Source organism: Muscardinus avellanarius (genome assembly GCF_963383645.1).
Source record: "Muscardinus avellanarius genome assembly, chromosome: 4".
NCBI lineage: Eukaryota > Metazoa > Chordata > Mammalia > Rodentia > Gliridae > Muscardinus > Muscardinus avellanarius.
This window is the reverse complement of record NC_137789.1, coordinates 162,516,401-162,537,417: the sequence shown is the minus strand read 5'-3', so window position 1 is coordinate 162,537,417 and position 21,017 is coordinate 162,516,401. Positions and strand designations below refer to the sequence as shown.

The 21,017-nt window shown below is 52.1% G+C and overlaps 1 protein-coding gene across 1 annotated transcript; it reads right to left on the bottom strand.

Moving 5' to 3' along the window:
• Positions 1-3,877: 3,877 nt before the first annotated feature.
• MTG1 (mitochondrial ribosome associated GTPase 1) lies at positions 3,878-17,428 on the bottom strand (the record flags this gene model as incomplete). The annotated part of the gene is made up of 11 exons (XM_080694022.1): positions 3,878-3,987; positions 4,371-4,483; positions 6,476-6,557; positions 6,925-7,021; positions 7,456-7,517; positions 10,781-10,871; positions 11,077-11,133; positions 11,571-11,651; positions 13,860-13,951; positions 16,592-16,669; positions 17,320-17,428. 11 exons carry the CDS (start codon positions 17,426-17,428, stop codon positions 3,878-3,880), a joined length of 972 nt encoding a protein of 323 aa, XP_080550148.1.
• Positions 17,429-21,017: the final 3,589 nt, after the last annotated feature.

Sequence of the window (21,017 nt, the reverse complement as noted above, 5' to 3'; positions counted from 1 at the left end):
CACTAGGCTTGGCTGGGCTTGGGGTCCAAATGTGGCCCCCATCCTGCACCTTCCCAAGCCCCTCGGGAATCCCCAGAGGCCACTGGCACTGAGCGCCCCTTCCTTCTGCTATCCAGAAACCTCAGGGCCAGAGGGTCCTCCGACATGCTGCCTACCTTCCTGCCCAAGTCTGTCCCGACCTTCCCATCTCCAGCCCTACCAAGGAGCCAACAGACCCCAGCTCCAGGGTGCTGGGGTACCCTCAGCCAGAAAGGCAGTTGGCCTGTGGTTCCTACACCAGCCAACAGGCTACCCTTCACTCTCCAGAGCCACAACAGAGAGGTGTGAAGACCAAGCCACTCCTGCCCTTCCCACCTTGGACACGAGGGTGTGGACAATGCTGACCACCATGCAGAGGCCCTCTCAGGCAAGTCTCATTTACCACTGAGCTCCTGGGGACCAAGAACCTCTCATAGAAACAATAAGACAGACCAAAGGACTTCAAGATTTTGAGGAGAGGGACCCTGGCTGAGACTGCAGTGTAGGACACTTCAGGTGCTAACCACCTGCCCAGAGCAGGTGCTGTGGATTTCAGAGCCCAGCAACATTCTGAGCAGGAAAGCCTCCATCCCAGGAATGCCTGCCATGGTTCTCACGGCTCCCAGAACATGCCCTGCAAGACTGGAGCAGAACCCCACTCTTCCTAGCAGACTCCCCACAAGACCGTCTTCTAGGGAATGGTCACCCCACAGAGCCACTTGGCCTTAAGGATCACTAACTCATCTTGGGACCCATTTTGGGGAAACGTATTCAAGAGCATTCCATTCCCTTTGAACTTTAGGTTCACATCAGGGACCACTCAGTGACAGCAGCTGCCAACCCCCAAGAGAACCCTCAATGCACAGCTCAAGCCATGGGGTCCCAATGAGCAGCAGCATCTCTCAGCAGGTAGCCCCCTCCCTCAAAGTCAGGTGGACTGGGCGGAAGGTGAGGGCGTGGCACCACCTGCATGGCTACCCACATGGAGGGAGGCTGGCCAAATTGGCAGGCCAAGCCTCCGGCAGGCTCAGCCAGATGTGAGCAAGCTGGGCTTAAGACACTGTGGAGGGCTGTCTGACCATGTAAGGACCGAGGACAGGGCTGGAGGAGGTGCTGGGCAGTCCTTCCAAGGACTGGTCCTCTGCTCCAAACACCTCATGCACAGCCAGCCCTTGCCTCTCTGGGGCCCACCAGCAGTGCCACAAGCCCAGCATAGGGACTTTCATCTCTGTTCAGTTTTCTAGCTCTAACTGTCCAAGCACCCCAAGGTCAGGCAGGTTTTCCCAGGCCCTGGCCCCCGAGTGCTCATGAGACCCTCACATCTGAGTTGCCCCAAGGACATGTCCTCGCCACTGGACAGTGCAGCTCTGGACTCAGCCAGCAGACACAGCGCTGAGACCAGCACCTCCCCAGATGGCACATGGCCCTGGCTTGGATGTGGGTTTGGAGACTACCAGCAGGACCCTGGGCCAAACAATTTTCTTGAGCTGTAGGCCGCAGGACATCAGCCAGCTCCAACATCCCTCCACCCCATCCAGACCAGGCTGGTCGCCACTGAAGACCAGCAAGCCAAGGCCAAGCCCACCAAGCAGCCTTCACTGGAGCCCTCTCAGCTTTACAGATGCCCACCAGGATGGGCTGCACCAGACCAGCCCCTCACACCACATGGTATGTGAGAACCAGTGTTCCAGATGTGGTGGAAAGCCACTCTTTGATGCTTGTTTGACTTCACAAGTATGTTCAGCATTTGGCACAGCCACAACCTGGGAAAGCAGGGGCTTTCCCAGGGGCTCATGTTGGAGCAGGCAAATCACAGAGGGCAGGGACTGGCAGCCACTGCAGGAGGCACCAGTGGAAGAGAGCCATGAGGGGCTCCCTCAGCACATGTCAGCTGAGCACCAGAGCCATATCAACTGCTGTGGAAGGGCCAGGCCACCACCAGACTGTCAAGGCCAGAGCTACTGACCAGGTCTAACCCAGCAGCACTTCCTGTCTGCCCAACCTGACACCCCCTTTAGAATGCAGGTTGCTGGCAGCAATATTCCCTGGACTGCTCAGTGCATCAATAAGCCAGCCTTGGTACATCTTCAGCTCCTGAGGCACTGGACCACTGTCCCACGGGCTAGGTGGTGCTCTAGGTCTTCGGAAGCATAGGAAAACTGTCCCACGGGCTAGGCGGTGCTCTGGGTCCCCTGAAGCACAAGGACACTGTCCCATGGGCTAAGAGATGTTCTGGGTCCCCGGAAGCACAAGGCTACTGTCCCACGGGCTAAGCGGTGCTCTGGGTCCCCTGAAACACAGGGACACTGTCCCATGGGCTAGGCGGTACTCTGGGTCCCCTGAGGCACAGGAACACTGTCCCAGGGGCTAAGCGGTGTTCTGGGTCCCCTGAAGCACAAGGACACTTTCCCATGGGCTAGGCGGTACTCTGGGTCCCCTGAAGTACAGGGACACTGTCCCACAGGCTAGGCGGTGCTCTGGGTCCCCTGAAGCACAAGGACACTTTCCCATGGGCTAAGAGATGCTCTGGGTCCCTGGAAGCACAAGGCTACTGTCCCACGGGCTAGGCGGTGCTCTGGCTTCCCTGAGGTACAGGGACACTGTCCCATGGGCTAGGCGGTGCTCTGGGTTCCCTGAGGCACAGGGACACTGTCCCATAGTTTGGAGGTACTCTGGATCCTCTGAGGCACGGGGACACTGTCCCGTATCTTAGGCAGTGCTCTGAGTCCTCTGAGGCACAGGGACACTGTCCCGTATCTTAGGAGGCACTCTGAGTCCTCTGAGGCACAGGGACACTGACCCGTATCTTAGGAGGTGCTCTGAGTCCTCTGAGGCACAGGGACACTGACCCGTATCTTAGGAGGTGCTCTGAGTCCTCTGAGGCACAGGGACACTGTCCCGTATCTTAGGAGGTGCTCTGGGTCCCCGGAAGCACAAGGCTACTGTCCCACGGGCTAGGCGGTGCTCTGGGTTCCCTGAGGCACAGGGACACTGTCCCATAGTTTGGAGGCACTCTGGATCCTCTGAGGCACGGGGACACTGTCCCGTATCTTAGGAGGTGCTCTGAGTCCTCTGAGGCACAGGGACACTGTCCCGTATCTTAGGAGGCGCTCTGAGTCCTCTGAGGCACAGGGACACTGACCCGTATCTTAGGAGGTGCTCTGAGTCCTCTGAGGCACAGGGACACTGACCCGTATCTTAGGAGGTGCTCTGGGTCCCCGGAAGCACAAGGCCACTGCCCCACAGGCTAGGAGGGATTGCCTGCATCATGAAACTCTGGCAAAGCTGAGCTGCAAACAGGCAGCCTCTGCAGAAACAAGCCTCTGAGGGACTGAGGAGAGGCAGTCCTTGGGATCCACTACTCTGAACCTTTTGTCTGAACCTTTTGTCCGTTGTAATTAATAGTGAAGTTGACTAAAATAAACCTGTCTACCAGGAAGGAGACTCTTCCTCCCTCACCGCAGAGCTGCAGGGCACTTGAGAGCCCACCCCCAACGGCCCAGCACAGCTCTCACTGGCGAGCGAGCCTTCAGTACGTGGACCCACGTTACATGGGCGCACGATGAAGAGCAGTGCAACGGCCTTTACTGGAGAACTGTAACACCACACGTCTAGCTTAACTCCTCTGCGACAGGTCGAGTCTCTCCCTCAGAGACACGGAGAGGAGCCGCTTTACCAGGCGGCATGCAAGACTGCTCAAACAGGGCTGTCAGGCTACAGAGCAGAGCCTGCTCAGAAGGAACCAGCCTGATGCTCTGGAAGAGGGTGGGCAGCCCTGAGCCCCATGCTCTGTCCACAGAAGGTCAGGAGGCTGTGCACCGAAGCTGGCTCAGGGGTCCGTGTTAGCAGGGGGTCGGCCTCACAGGACATCACGGTCCAGCATCACTGGGCCCAGCAGTCCACTGCGGAAGGCCTGGAGGAAGTCACGGGCTGCTGCAGAGTAGTTGGGCTGGATGATGTTTACATTCCCTGGGGAGAGGAGGGTCTGGTGAGGAAGGCTCTGGACAGGACTGCCCAGCCCCAAGAGACCCCCAGTGGGATCAGTCGAACCTGGGCACAGGCACATTCAAGAACAGCACTGTGTCCATCCAGCCCTTCCCACCCACTGGAGCCTGGACTACAAGCACCTCCCTCTCTAGAAACTTTGATGGCCCCCTCCCCTGACCCCCAACCCCAGGACAGCCCCAGCATGCTCCCTCTACGTCTCCCTCCTCCCACACTCCTCCAGGGAAGATCAAGGGACCCACCAGGTGGAGGGTGGAGGGGCGAGGCCACGCTATGCAGCAAGGCCTCACTCACCTGAGCTCACCAGGTGGTAAGGGCCCCACAACATGCAGCAAGGCCTCACTCACCTGTGCCTGTAAGCGCCTTGACTTTCCGTGTCTTCCCCAGCCTCACGGCTATGCTCTTCAGCACACGCTCGATGTCATCACAGGCACCACCCAGGCCGTAGTGCTGCACATACCTACACACAGACCACACCCTACATCAGCCCAACGGGGATGCCCACTGGTCCAGAGCATTCAGCTACCCATTCCCACATACTCAGCATCCCAGGCCAAAGCTCAAGACTTCCTGCAGAAAGGTAGAGACCAATCACCCCACAAGGTAAGATTCAAAGTCTACACCCAGCCAAAACTGGCCAGGCCTGCAGAGTAGGACAGACCAAAATGAGTAGAAAACAACCAACTGGAGTGGGCCAGAAGGAGCAGATACCAGAATCCACAGGCACAGCTGCAGCAGCTGCCACAACTGCACCCCTCAGTTAAAGAGCTGGCTGGAACCAAACTTGCAGGAGTAAAATCTCCAAGGAACAATGGGATGGGGTGGACAGCAGACCAGACACTGCAGAGAAGTCAGTGGTAGGATCCAGACAGGGGACAGGCATCTGCAAAAGCAGTGCACAAGGCCAAGGTGCCTGGCAGCTGGAAACAACCCGAAGGAGCAGGGAGGAGCCAGAAGAAACACCAAAGAAGCAACACTCAAAGCTAGCCAAGCAAGGTGCAGACCACAGCACCCAGCAAGCCACCAGCACAGAAACGTGAGGACAACGCATCAGGAGCACAGCAACGCAGAGACCACCTGGGAGCAGCTGAGGAACACAAGAACAGGGGCCAAGGAGAGCTGGCCTTTCTCCAAGAAAAACTGGTGAGAACTGCAGAGAAGCAGAGCCACACCTTCTAGCGCTGAGCACCTTCGGCCCAGAAGCCTGCCCACAGGAAAGACACTTCCAAATAAAGGTGACAAGGGGGCATTTAGACAACCTGGAGCTGAAAGGGCCCATCACCAGCTGACCCGCACGACAGAAGGCATCAAGGCAGACCTACACCAACAGTAAACATTAAGGACCATCCTCTACCAGCAGTACCTTGAATGGTAATGTGCTGGGTAAATGTGTAAATTTTCTTCTTATACTTTGAGTCTTCTAAAAGATAGTGTACACACAACCAGTTGTGGTAGTACATGCCTGTAATTCCAGTTCTTAGGAGGCTGAGCCAAGAGGATCAGAGGTTCCTGACCAGCCTCGGCATCATTGTGAGACTGTCAGCAACCTAACAAGAGCCTGTTTCAAAACAAAAAAGGACTGGCAGCGTATCTTCAGGGTAGAATGCCCCTGGATTCAATCTCCAGTATGATTTAAAAAAAAAAGAAAAAAGAACTAGGGGCACAGCTCAGTGGTAGAGCATGTACACAGTACATACAAGGTCCTGCATTCAACCCCCAACACTGAAAAAAACAAGGGAAAAGAAACAACTGGATTGTTTAAAAATTAGAAAAAAGATTTCCTCAGATAAGACACATAGCCAAAAAGAGGCTTAACATCGACTGTCGCCAGGAAAACAGCACGACAGCTGTTACACGGCAGTGTCTTGGGAAGTGCAGAGATACATCTCCTCTGTGGCCCAGCATTTCTCTCCTAGTCATCTGCTCAAGAGAAATGAAAAAGCCCCTGTCATACCAAGACCTACACGTGAACACGCCCAGAGCTCCACGTGCAGTAGTCAAGAACCGCAGACAACCAACCCCAGTGCCAACCACAGGTGTGGCGTCTCCACCACGAGCCACATCCCAGCCTCAGAAGGGAGCCAGCAAGAAGCAGCCCGGCCCAGACGGACTCAAGCCAGATCAAAGAGTGCATCTTGTCCAATTCCATTTGTGTGAGATTTAAGAAAATTCAAACTCACCTAGTGACAGAGAGCAAGAGGCTGCCACTGGGGCAGTGGGGGAGTTGGGAGGGAAGGGGCACTACAAAGCACGAGAACCCGGTGAGGGATGCCCAGCTTTTGAGTGTGTGCAGGTCTCAGATGAATTCATGTCAAACGTGCCAAATTAAATTACACACCTTTAACAACACGCAGACTCTCACATGTCTAAAGTACCTTCACGCTGCGTTGCGAGCCACAACTGGCTGGGGTGAGCATGCAGAGGTGACCAAACCACACCCATCGTCACTCACCCCAACAGCTGGTGCCGGTTGAGGGTATACAGGAGGTAGTCGGCCATGGTCTCTTCCCCCACCAGGTGGTCCAACACAGTTCCTGGAAGACAGGCAGCAGAGGTGAGCATGCCAACAGCGGCTTCTGTGCCCCACCACACTTGTGCCCTCCCAGTCTTGAGCAAAGACAACCATGTTGCTCTAGAGGCTCCCCACAGGGCGGAGAGCAGCCACCGTCCTGGCCTTCCTCCTGCCTGACAGATGTCTCGCCTCCAGGCCCAACTTCTGCCCCATCTATCAAATGTAGGCGCAAGAGCCGCTCTTGTTTGGAGGTCAGCACCCTGCACATGGCACACTCTAGCTCTCGGGCTGAGCACCGAGAGCAGTTGGGGCAAGGATGGCAACAGCTCCACCTGCTGAGGGACCACGCCACGGTGGGGCGGCAGGGCACCGGCTCAGTAGCAGCTCACCACACAGCGCCAGCTTCAGGCCCGTCTCCACACTTTCAATCCGCGGAGCCAGCACCCCAGGGGTGTCCATGAGGAACATCAGCGGCCGCTCGCACACCTGCACAGGCAGAGGTCACAATCAGGCCCTGACCAGCCAGCCACCCAGTTGTTCCAGGCTTATGGTCTCTAGGAAGGCCCCTGGGACCAAAACCACCAGCAGGTTGTCATTTCCACCAAGTGTTAGGGCAGCCATAGAATTCAATCCCCCTTTACTTGGAGAGTAAGTAAAAGCTTCAGGTCCCACAGAGAACAAAAGAGAACGCATGGACAGCAGGCTCTGCTCAACTCCACCCTGACTGCTGATGGCCCGGCCAGTGCCAGCAAGACCACATCCCCAACAGGCTTGCGTAAGGACAGAGATGCCTGGCACAGGGCACGTGCTCAGTGGGAGTGCGCGTGGAGGGAAGGACAGTTAGAGGCGGGGCACCATCGTGGGCACCAGCAGCAACAGATGGACGTGGTGTGCTCTGAGCCTAGCCACCCAGGACCCACCTGAATTTTGGACATCACAGCTCTGGTGATCCCAGGCTCACCGCCCACCCTGGCAGCTTTTCCTGTAGGACAGAAAGGGGGCTATCAGTGCTCATCAACACAGCTACAAAACACCCATGGAAACATGAAAATACAGCTAACAAATCTGACCAGCAGAAAGGAACCTCAAAGGCCAACACGCTTCCCAGAGCTATAGTCACCCCATGTTCAGACCCTAACAGCTCAGAGTAGGGCACTTTTTAACAGCTAGGAGTGTGGGCCACGAGGTTCAAGAAACACCTCACTGGAGTCTGGGCGTGCGCTGGAAAGGCACGCCCGGACTGCAAGTCAGGCCATAGCTGCTCCTTCACCCAGTCTCCCTCCTGGGCTGGCTGCTGCGGGCACCACTCCCAGCAAGCCTAAGCAGCCTGGCAGTGAGGCCAGCATGGGCCAGCTCAGGGCATGCCCAGGGAGACTGCCCCACCCACTGCCAAACCAGCCAGGGGCCAAGGGAGACAGGCATCCCTCACAAAGGAGCAGATGAACAAGGTGTGGTATAGACACCCTCGGAGGAAGGAATCTAGACACACTGTAACACAGTGCACCTGAGTGGCATGCATCCACCACAGGACAGTGAGCTACAATTCCACTTACTGACAGTGGGCATTCAACCCAGAGGCAGACCATAGAACAGGGTTTCAGGGACTGTGGCAGGAATGGGGCTGCTGTCTCCATGCAGAGTTGTGATCAGTGGTAACAAGAGTCTGAGAGCAGGCAACGAGGACAGCTGCTCAACACTGTGAGCACTAAGGCCACCACCCCAAAGGAGCGCACGCGAAGGAGCAGTGGCACAGTGCCAGGCGGGGGCGGGTGGGCACCAATAAACTTCAGAACAGGTGATGTCACAACTCCCACCTGATGCCAAAGATACCCTTCATGAAATAAAGGTTTGGCGTAGCTTAAAGCTCTCAGCCTCACGGTGTGAGCAGGCTTGTTAATAAACATCACTAACATGACCCAGGGGCATTCTGCTTCTAAGCTTTTGTTTTGTGTTGTTTTTTCAGGTCTGGGGATGGAACCCAGGGGCATTCGACCTCCAAGTTATACCCCCTGACCTATTTTTTATTTTTTATTTTGAAACCAGGTCTCACTGAGTTGCAGAGGACCTCACTAAGTAGCTGAGGCTAACCGTGAACCACGATCCTCCTCAGGTCTCAGCCTCCCGAATGCTAGATTACAAGTGTGCGCCACCACGCCCGGGCTTAGGCTTTTGTTTTGAAAACAGTCTTGCTAGGTTGCTGAGAATCTCACTACTTACTTGCTGAGGCTGTCCTTGAACCAATAACCCTCCTGTCTCAGCCTCCCAAGTACTGGGATTATAGGCAAGCACCACCTCACCTAGGCTGGATTAAACATTTTGTTTTATTTATTATTTATTTATTTATTTATTTATTTATTTATTTATTTATTTATTTTTGTGGGTCTGGGGATGGAACCCAGGGGCATTCTTTCTCTGAGCTACACCCTTAGCTCTATTTTTTTTTTTTTTTTTTTTTTTTTGGTGTGTGTGGTACTGGGGTTCCTGGAAGCCCTCCTACCTCCAGGCTACACACCCAGACCTATTTTATATTTTTTTATTTGGAAACAGGGTCTCTTAAGCCAGCACGGCTGGTTTTGAACCTGCACGATCCTCCTGTCTCCGCCTCCCAAGTGCGGGGATTACAAGCGTGCACCACCATGCCCAGCGTCCTTAGGTCTATTTTTTATTCTTTATTTTGAAACAGGGTCTCACTGAGTTGCAAAAGGCTTCACTAAGTAGCTGAGGCTGTCCACAAACCCGGATCCTCCTGCCTCAGCCTCCCAAATGCTGGGATTACAAGTGTGCATCACCATGCCCAGCTTGGAATGAACTTTAAAATGCACAAATCAAGCCCTCTCTAGAACTGAACTGTTGGATTGGTGTGTCAGAAATCACTAAGTGAGCCAGGCGTGCATGCTTGTAATCCCAGCATTCGGGAGGCTGAGACCAGAGGACCCTGGTTCACAGACAGCCTCAGCTACTTAGCGAAGCCCTCTGCAACTCGTGAGACCTGGTTTCAAAATAAAGAATAAAAAATAGGGCAGGGGATGTAGCTCGGATGTTGAATGCCCCTGGGTTCCATCCCCAGACCCGCACAAATAAATAAATAAATAAATGTTTTAAAAATGCACAAATCAGGCATGCTGGCACATGCCTGTAATCCCAGTATTTAGGAGGTTGAGATGGGAGGTCACAGGTTCAAGGCCAATGCATGGTAACTTAGCAAGACCCTGTTTTGTTTGTTTTGTTTTGTTTTTGTGGTACTTGGAATGGAACCTATCTCTGAGCCATATCTCCAGCCCTATTTTTTATTCTTTATTCTGAAACAGGGTCTCGCTGAGTTGCAAAGGGCTTCACTAAGTAAATAAGGCTGGCTTTGAACCTGTGCGATCTTCCTGTCTCAGCCTCCCAAATGCTGGGATTACAAGTGTGTGCCACTTTAAGACCCTGTTTTAAAATAAAAAATAAAGTAGCTGGGTGTGGTGACACACATTAGTAATCCCAGTACTTGGGAGGCTGAGACAGGCAGATCACAGTTCAAAACCAGCCTCAGCAACTTAGCAAGGCCCCCTGCAACTTAATGAGATCCTGTTTTCAAAAAAGAAATAAAATCGGGTTGGGGTATAACTTGGAGGTAGAATGCCTCAAGGTTCAATCCCCAGTACCAAAAAGAGTAAATAAATATATAAACAAATAAATAAATAATAAAAAGGGCTGGGGTGTATCTCAGAGGTATAATACCCCTAGGTTCAATCCCCAATATTAAAAAAAATACCTAAGAGTCAAGGGCACTGTGAATGAGTGCTGTGGTCCTCACTTTGAAGCAAAACCTGAGGATAAGCAGATATCAGAGCACAGCCCTAGGACTCACAAAAGCAATTCCAAACAAGTTCAAAAAGTCTGGGATGAGAACACACAGCTTCCCTGTCCCTCTGGAGGGAAGGCACTGTTCAAACCACTCACATGGAAACCACCCCCTTGCCTGGAAACTGCCTATTCTACAGCATGTGTGATTCTCTGACCAAAGACATTTAAATGAATTTTTATAAAAACATGAAGTTTAGAAAAACTATCCCCACATTAAAGATTTTAGCAGAGAAGACAAAATGAGCGTAAAATGTATGGTGAGTGACTGTCCACCACGCAGCCCTGTCACACCATCACCGTCATTTTGGTGGACGAACATGTGGGATGTGCAAGGGTCACCATGACCCAGCAGGACACCATTCCCTCTGGAAAGGCGGCGGTAAGCGCGTGCAGGCACACCTGTCCGGAGGTGCTGTCTCCTCAGGGAGTTGATGAGGGAGGACTTGCCCACGTTGGGGACTCCAATCACCAAGATGCAGTAATCCAGGTTCTGTGGAGGCAAGAGAAGAACCTCAAACCCACCTGACCAGGGCAAGGGACCACAGCCCAGGAGGCAGAGGTCGGCAGTGGTCCTTCCCGCTGAAGAGACAGAGTACGAAGAGGGGCCTCCTAGCCAGGCCTAACCACACAGGGCTCTGCGCTGCAGCAGCCTCAGAGGGATCAGGCACCCACTGCACTCCAGGCCCCCAACCAACCTCGGCTCGGTGATAGCGGTAGCTGCTCCCAACCAGTTCGATGACCTTGGGGATGACCTGCAACAAACAAGCCTGGCATTTCAGTCTGCTGTCCCCTGACTGGCCACCCACTTTCTGCCACCTCCATATACCAGAATCAAGGACTCTATCTCCTTTTCCTCTCATGAGTTAAGAGCAGAAATCCACATGGCAGCTGATTACAGAAGTATGGCTCCTCCTGAATGTCTGAATGCAGTACACTCAAGTGTCCAGATCAGACATCTGACCAAGAAGCAGGAGCTGAGGTCACCCGTCCCCATCCCCCAACCATGAAGGAGCAGGCCACTCCCCAGGGGGCCTTCTGTGACAGCTGTGACTCTAACAACCTTCCAAAGAAGGCGGAGACACTGTACTCCTGGACAACAGAACCCAAGTCCAGGATCTTCTACAAAACTCTGCTTCTTAAAAATCAGTGTACTGAAGCAGAAACATCATGTGTAAACAGAAAGGGCTACCTGCTTGATGTTTTCATCCTTTACGCAATTGGTAAAAATGACATGTTTCAGACCTTGTTCTTCTAAGTGCTGCATGATTTTCTGAAAGAGACAGTACCATTTTAAAGACTAACTGAATTACAGGTGGTATGACACAGCTGGTATAAAACTCAAGGATCTAACTTGAAGGGACTCTTGCCAGCAGCACCCACCTGCTCAGGACCACCAGAGCCTCCAGAGGCTGGGCAGCACAGAGAAGAGCCAGCAGAGCCGATGGGGAGCCCTGACGGTGCCGGGCAAGGGCTCAAGTGGAGGCCTGGCCTATCGCTGGCCCAAGGGAGGGCGGGAGGGAAGAGCCTCAGGGCAGGCACGGACCATCGCTGTGCACCCTAGTCTCTGCCAGTGAGGGCTGGGGACACGGTGCCTGAGTGACACAAGTCAGCAGGCCATCCTGAAGCCACTCCAGCTCTAAGCCTGCACGAGCCTGATCCTGGTTGAACCATCTCACTGCTCTTGTGCATTTTGACTACCACTCAAACACTGGGCTCATTTTAGGCGATAGCGGCACTGACCCTAATCTGACTATAGGAATATCTAACACTAAAAGCCCAAAAGTGAACTAAGGCTGATGTCTCATCATGACATGACCCCTGTCATATCTTATTAACACTCATATCTACACACACTAACAGAGAGGGCTCCTACCTCTGCTCTGCAGGTGCAGAGCTAGGAATGACACCAGGAAGTGAAAGGACCAGGTGGCTTTGGTATTAAACTTCTCCTGGAACCTGCAAAAAAGTCTTGTGCTTGGGTACAAATCAGCTAAGAAACCTGAAGGCATAAGCTGGGCGTGGTGGCGCACACTTGTAATCCCAGTTCTTGGGAGGCTGAGACAGGAGGATCACAGGTTCCCAGCCAGCCTCAGTTATGTGTGATGCCCTCCGCAACTTAGTGATACCCTGTTTCAAATTAAAGGACAAAAAAAAAAATAGGGCTGGGGGGTGTAGCTCAAGGTAGAATGTCCCTGGGTTCCATCCCCAGTATTGAAAAAAAAAAAAAAAAAGAGGCCTGAAAGCATTATTGCTGCTGTAGCAGAGGGACAATTTCTGAAGCATTTAACAACTTTAAAATATTTATATTGAATTCAAAAGACCCAACACCTTACAAAGGTCTGGACAACCAAGCAAGAAAATCAAAGACAAGTCCTCAAATAACATCTCTAGTGTCCACATTTCTTTACCCCTGGGCCATATGAAATATATGCCCAATTCTGCCACCTATACCCAATTCTGCTGGGCTTTGGAGAAACCTGTTAGCTATTTTGAGCCTCTCCCACCCCCCACACCACCCTACTCTTGACCCTTCTAGCTTCCAGATCATAAAGTGTGAGAGAAGGTACCAGCAGCAAAAAAAAAAAAAAAAAAAAAAAAAAAGAAACCTGGGTCAGGCTAGCAAGCATGGACCCCTGGAGGCCCTGCAGCTTGAGAAGCTGTAGGAGGTCAATGCCTGCAGCCCTAGAGGTCTCCTGTGTCGGCTGCAGTGCCTCACACAAAATGTGAAAGCCAGTTTCCCAGCTGAGGTGGCCATGTGTGCCAGAGGCCGCCACATGGGACAGAGTGAACAGAGCATCCATCATCTTGGGACCCCTGGACAGCACAGTGCAGTGGTCACTTGGGCTCCAATGACTCAACAGCCACTTCCCATGGGAAGTGTGTCCATTATGAGCACTTAGGTCCTCGTTTACTATCTGAAGGGACATGCCATGTTGGACAGTGCTGGTTTGTAGGAAGGTCTCCTGCGATGGCCACAGTGCCCCCAGGGGTCCACACTCACAAGCCTGACCTCAGGTTTCCTGCAGCTGGCACTTCTGCACACTCTATAACTCAAGGTAGAAGGGCTAGAGAAGTGGGGGGGTCAAGTAGCTGACAGGTCTCTCCAAAGCCCAGCAGAACTAGACACAGGTGACCAGGGGCAGGGCGTTTTCTGCATGACCCAGGGATAAAAGAAACATGGAGACTCGAGGTGTTTTGGGGTGTGTGTTGGGGTCGTGGGGACTGAACCCAGGAGCTTCTACCTCTAAGCTGTACCCCAGCCTTTCATCTTTCATTTTTAAGTACGATCTCGCTAAAACTGCGGAGGGTGTCACTAGCTCAGCTTTCCAAGGGTTGGAGTTATAGACACCACACCCAGCTCGGAAATATTTGAGGAGCTGTCTCTGTTGTCCTAAGGCCTTCCTGGGGCTGCCTGCTTTCGAGCCTACGTGAGCAGCTCTTCTGTCGGGCTGCTGGGACCTCCATGGGGAGGCCTCACCTGCTCCTCTGCGAGATCTGCCAAGTCCATCTTGTTGAGGACAAGCAAGTGAGGCTTCAGTCCAAGTGTGTCCTGAAACAGAGGGTTGCGTCCTGAAAGTGGGATGTGACAATGTTAAGGCAAAACCCCTTTGGGTTTATTTTGTGTGTGTATATATACACACTAGACGATGAACTTACTTTATGTTACTCAATCAGAAGGGAATGATGGCAGAGACAAAGCCTCATCTCTAAGCAGACACAGCCAGCCCAAAAGCTGTAAAGCCAACCCTGATCCTGGCCTCCCACCTGGGGCAACAGTGCATCCTGCCACAGCCAGAGCATGCAGTCAGGTAGGACACCGGCTGTCCCATGGCTCTCCAATTGAGAATGAAGATAGCAAGAAGAAACCAAAGCTAGAGAGAGGGTTTATATCTAAACCAATGTTTAGCTGCCAAGGTACCTAAGTTTAAAACACATGCTCTACGCCGGGCATGGTGGCACACGCTTGTAATCCCTGCGCTTGGGAGGTGGAGACAGGAGGATCATGCTGGTTGCGCTGGTTCGAAGCCAGCCTTGCTGGCTTAAGAAACCCTGTTTCCAAATAAAAATATATTTTAAAAAATAGGTCTGGGAGTGGAGCCTGGAGGCCAAAGGGTTTCCAGGAACCCCAGTACTACCAAAAAAAAGAAGAAAAAAACCCAAACATATGCTCTGACCACTCCAAAAGAGTGTCTCCCAAGCTGGGCGTGGTGGTGCACACTTGTACTCCCATTTGGGAGGCTGAGACAGAAGGATCAAGGTTCAAGGACAGCCTCAGCTACTACTTAGTGAGGCCCTTTGCAACTCAGTGAGACCCTATTACAAAATAAAAAATTAAATTTAAGGCTAGAGGTGTAGCTTGGAGGTAGAATACCGCTGGGTTCCATCCCCAGTACCACACACACACAAAAAAAGTGTCTCCATAAAGTTCTAGCTAGAGTATCTCAAAGTACACCCTGCCTTCTTGGTGGCTACCAAGAACTTTCAGATGTCTGCCACTGGCCAGCAGCTGCAGAGGGGGCAGGTCCCTTCTCCCCCTGGGAACAGTACTTCTTTTTTTTTTTTTTTTTTGCAGTACTGGGGGTTGAATCTAGGGGCATTCTACCTCCAAGCAATACCCTATGTCCTATTTTTTATTCTTTATTTTGAAACAGGGTCTCACTAAATTGCAGAGGGCCTCACTAAGTGGCTGAGGCTGACCGTGAACCTGCAATCCTCTTGTCTCAGCCTCCCAAGTACTGAGATTACAAGAATGTAGGGGATGTTATCTCTTACTGCTACCCTCAGTCAGGGACGCTGGGCATGGGTGTGAGGTTCCACCTTGTAAAACACTAACATAGGCAGGCAAAGGCTTCTTTTCTTCACCTCCTAAGCCCTTGGTCTTCCTGGTACTTTCTCTCTCCCAGGGGGTCTAGTTTTAAGAGTCCTGAGGCCTCAGGTGTGCCTTATCCAGACATCCAGTTAAGTGACATCTGCCACCCTAAAATGATCTTCCCTCAGAGGTGACTAACCCTGTGCTCACTCAGAAACCCACAAGCCTCCAGACTCCTCTCCCAGGATATAAAAGGCCACTCTCCAGTACAAGCTTCTTGCTATTCCTGAAGAAGCTAGAATGTTCCAGATACCAAAGGAGAAAAGTCTTATCACACACTCTATGTGAATAACTATAGATATATAGATGATATTATTATTATTATTACCATCATCATCATCATTATCATCATCATCATCATCACTGGGGATTGAACCTGGAAGCATTCTGCCTTTGAGCTGTACCCTCAGCCCTATTTTAGCTTTTGTTTGGAAACAGTATCTTATTAGGTTGCTGAAGCTGGCCTTGAATCTGATCCTTCTGTCTCAGCCTCCCAAGTACTAGGATTACAGGCATGTGCCATCACGCCCACTGACTTTATTTTTTTCAAAATCATATAATTGGCAATAAACATCTTTGAGCAGCATAAGATGTGGGTGAATTGATATATATTTACAGCCTACAACAAAGTAACTTAATGATTTGTTGCTAAAGCACTGAGACTTTGAACCCTGAAATGATCCTTACTCCTCCACTACTATTCCCAGAGGCTCTCAGCAGTGGCCAGCCATACACCTGCAACTGGCTGCCCATGGAAGGCACTGCTGAGGGGATTAGGCCTGGTGATCTAGCCTCCCCAGGCTCTTCAGGGTAGACCAGGTAGGAGGTAACAACTCACAAATCAAAACCTTCAAGGAGAGCCTCAACATAGCTCAAAAGTGACAAAACAGGGTTGAAAAACACACATCAGTAAAGATCACTAGGTCTTGCCAATTCATCACCCAAAAACAGCAGAAAGCCCTGGTTGATAGGAACATTTGAACTCAGATTTCATATCCTACTTTGAGAATTCTACTGCTCGCCCACCCTGTAAAGCCTTGGTATACCAGGCAGAAGCCAAGATAAGCCATGCAGAGGTGGGCAGTTTCTAAACACATATGGCTAGGGCCTCACACCAGAAACGCTGGTCTGAAAAACAGCCTAGCAACCGGTGTGTTTTAAAGTCTCCCATAATTCTAATATGTAACAAGGGTTGAGAATCACTACTTTAAATGTCAACAAAGACAAGCAAGGTTACTGGCTGACTGGACTTGGGCCAGGCCAAACAGAGGTAGACTGAGAAAAGGAATGCTTCGGGCCACATTATGCAGTCTGGCTGAGGAACGGGGCCCCTCCTACACTGTGAAAGGATATTCGGGCATCATGGACCTCGATGACACAGTCCACCAGCTTCAAACTGCTCTGCATCTTCTTCAGTCCTGGAAAACAGAAGGGCACTAAGGGACACCTTTCAGAGGGCAGATTTAAGTGGTGTCACATAAGCAACCTAAAAGAATACACTCTGCCCAGCGACAAGGGAGGCAGCATGTTCAGCAAGTGGTGTTGAGAGGGTCCAGGGAGACTCTGGATAGAACCCTTAATGTCAATGAACCTTGGGTCTTTGGGCTACAGAATAGATGAGTTACTTGGTACTGTGTGGACACTGGAACAAGTACCGATCTTTCCTTCACCTGAAACAAGGCACAACAGCAGCAGAGCTGTAGCTCCAGAGCTGCCTGGCGCCCCTCGTGTGCTCCAACCTGGTCCCAAGGCTCCTCTCCCTCCCCAAGCGGCTGGCGCAACTCCATGCCCAAGGCCGCACCTCCCAGAGGTCATCTTGGGGTCAAATATGTTGCATAATCAATAAGAAACCTCTAAAGACGCTGAGGCAGGAGAAAAATGTGACTGGTAAAGTCCAAAGGCGCTGCCAGCAGCAGCTGGGACCCTGCGACTTGAGGGCACCTCCCCTTTTCCCACCAGTCCGAGCGGTGCCGAGTGCATTTCCTAAGGGACGGGGCTGGGGACGCGGGTAGTGGGCGTCCGGAGCTCCGGAGGTCGGGACCGGACCGTGCCTCCCGCCCGACCTCACCCTTGGCCATGTGGCCCGGGAACCAGCGCGCCACATCTCGGCCATGCAAGGGGAAGGATTCGCGCCAGACCGCCCCAGCAGCACAAAGCGCGCGCAATGACAGCCGCATGGCGCCGGGTCCCGGAAGCGCTCTGCCGGGAACAGCCTCCGCCAGGCCAGGACCCACACTCGCGGTTCCGGCGCGCCAGGGTTCCGGGCGCGTCTGCGCGTGCCCTTTAGGGGGCGAGTCCAGGTGGGCGGGGCCCTGGAGGGGGCGGGGCTACGCGCGGGCGGACCCAAGCAGCAGGCTTTGCAGGCCAGGGATGTCGGGCACCTCTTTGTGGGATTTTTTTGGGGGGTGGGGGGGTGGTACTGGGGTTTCTGGAAACCCTTCTACCTCCGGGCTACACTCCCAGACCTATTTTATATATTTTTTAATTTGGAAACAGGGTCCCTGCGTGATCCTACTGTCTCCGCCTCCCAAGCGCAGGGATTACAAGCATGCACCACGTTGTAGGATTTTTTAAAAGCCATTCCGAGAACCAGGCGTGGTGGCACACCTTGTAATACCAGCATTTGGGAGGCTGAGACTGGTGGATCGCGGTTGGCGGACAGCCTCACTTACTTAGGCCCTCCACAATTTAGTGAGACCCTGTTTCAAAATAAAGAATAAAAAAATAGGACAGGGGATGTAGCTTGGAGGTCAAATGCCCCTGGGTTCCATCCCCACACCCACAAAAAAAAAAAAAAAAAGCTATTCCGAGATATATTAACATTTGTTAAATTTAAAAGATTCCAGGCTGGGGGTGGTGGCACATGCTTGTAATCCCAGCATTGTTCTCAGATAGCCTCAGCTACAGTGAGGCCCTTTGCAACAAAAATAAAGAATAAAAAATAGGGCTGGGGGTGAGGGGGAAGAGGCCACCAAATACAGATTAAATGTTTAACATTTACTTTCAATAAAAATAATTTTTTTAAAAATAGGGCTGGGGGGTAGTTCGAAGGTAGAATGCCCTTGGGTTCCATCCCCAGTAGGGGGAGGGAGAAGGGGAGGGAGAGGAGAGAGAGATAAAGAGATAAAGAGATAGAGAGAGAGAGAGAGAGAGAGAGAGAGAGAGAGAGAGAGTGTGTGTGTGTGTGTGTGTGTGTGTGTTAGTTAGTTAGTTCCAGGGCAGAGTGGTGTGGTGGCCAAGCCTGTAGTCCTATTAGCAAACCCTCAGTAACTTAGACCTCATTCTAAAAAGGGCTTGCGGGGTGTGGCTCAGAGCTAGAATGCCCCTGGGTTCAACTGGGTTCAACCCCCCAGTTCCATGCCTGGGCACACGCACGCACGCACACACAGGCACAGGGCTGAGGATGCAGCTCAGAGAGGTGTGGTACTTGCACACTGTGTGCAAGGCTGTGGTTCTGGTTCTCCCTTAAACAAATTCTAAGTGTATATGTAACAAAAGCTAGCCATCCCCTATCAATGCTTGGTCCCTTCTTACAAACTTGGTTATAAACTTTCACATACTTAAAATGTACCTTATCAATATAACAACTTTGTTTTCTTTTTCAAGTACTCCAGGTCTTAAATTAAAAAAAAAAAAATCCCTTTCCAAATACTGTAGTTCTGCTAAAATAAGTCCATTCATAGACCGCATGACTTCGGGAGAAAATTGTGTGTGTGACCAGGAAGCACCTCCTAAAACACTACACATGCTCAGACCATGGTTCTGACGCTTAACCTCTAGCACTTAGCTTTAAGTTTCTGGATTGAGGAGATGTGGACATCAGACACCCCCATGAGGTTCAAAGCCTGCCAGCTTCCCCTCCTTCCTACCTGTCCCCCAAAAAAGGACAGTCTCTTTGGAAATAGAAGTGCCTTCCAAAAGCACATGACCTGATGTAACCCTAAATGTCATCAATAAAGGTTTTTGACCTTGAAGGAAACTAGAACCATAAACTACCAATAGCCCTGTTGGGTTTCTGATTTTTCCCACAGCTATCTGAACGACAGGTATCCGTCTGCTGCAGGACCAGTCTGGTTGATACAAGGCAGTAGCCTGCAGAGCTCGAGGGCATCACAAGCCACCAGGAGAGACTGGGCAGTCGGCAGGGTGGGGACTTAACCCTACACCAGAAGGGTGGGAAGGAGGAGCCATGCAGAGAGCTGGGCTGGACTCTGAGGCCAACAGTGAGGGATATGCATGCCCAGGTGGAGCCAAGCAGGAGGCTTCAGCACTCAGGCCCTTCCTTCTAACTCCTGGGACCAGAGTGGAGCCCAGCACCATAGGACACAGGACAGACCACTCTGAAGTGCTGAGTCCCGCAAGCTCCCTGCAGAAGCCCTCCAGCAGCCCCAGATACGTGGGTGGGAAGCAGGCATCTGTGGTTAGCACGTCTCTGCAGTGCCACCTCCCAGCCACACCTGCCTCCCCTCCAGCATCAGCGCTCGAGGGAAGAGACCCAAGCACTCATGGCAGCTGTAGGGATGATCAGTTGGGGCTAGGGTAGGCTAGGTAGAAAGGACCAAAAATCCAGATTCAAAGTCACTTGTACATACGCTCATCACAGCAGCACATTAAATCAACTATTAGACCTTATCTGTGGGTCATCTGATTACTTCAACCTTGAGTGATACCTTCTATTAAACCTTCAATGTTACATCAGTGTAGTACTATTGTTCACAAAACATCAAAACACCCTGACGGGGAAATTATCAGATATTTTTCAAGAATGAAAAAAATACCTAGCAGACAATTAGATATCTAGTGTCCAACACAAAGAATCCTCTTGGGTCGTATCCTGTGGACTTGACATGTACAGATCAACCTAGGTATAGTAGTGCCTTGCTCTACCCTGTCCCTCAGTACTTCTTTCTTTCTCTCGATAAAATCAATCTGTGCTTCACTGCCGGTCCTGAACTTCCCTTTTGTGATGACGTCAAGGACCCTCGCAGCCTAAACGCCAGTCCACCTCCCTTTGGGGACCTCCTCAGTGTCCTTGCCTGGCAACAGTCTGAACATTCTGTCTGCTCTGCTGCGAGTTGGGAACAGCTACAGTAAGACCAGAAGGGGAGCTCAGCAGGCCACCCCAGCTCCACCCACTCCCCAAGCCCTCCCAGGCCTGCCCACTGCCTGGCCAGCCTGCTTCCCCGCGTGCCACCTCCTCTAGAAAGCCTCAAGCCCCCGGCCAGGTGGGGTGCCCCATACTTCATCCACCCCCAGCTCTCCTCCCTCACTCAGCCCCTATGCAGGGAGGGATACCTGAAGCACTGTCTGTTGATGAGCAAGGGGGGTTTTTTGGCTACACTGGAACTTGGGGGGACACTTGAAGAACCAAAGACAAGGAGCAACCACAGGGCTTGGGAGTCCAGGGAACCTGGAGAGAGAGCCATGCATGGGGCACGAGGGGTCAGAGACAGGGCCCGGCCTGGCCCAGGGCAGGACAAGGACAAGGTGGCAGATGCTGCAGTCCCAGGAATGAGGACCACACTGGACAGGAAACGGTGTTGCTACTTTATGTGCACAGCATCATGGTGAATGGCAGCATCCCGTGACTTCCGGATCTGGGAACCCTGACTGAGTTCCAGGGACAGACAGCAAATGAGGTGATCAGCTGTCCAAAAAGGACTGTCAATAAAGTTGCAGCATCTCAAGCCAGACTGGAAGACGTCCACTGGAGGGAAGGAGGGCCCTCACCTCTGCACAGAGTAGCAGAGCAGGTGGGAGCAGAGC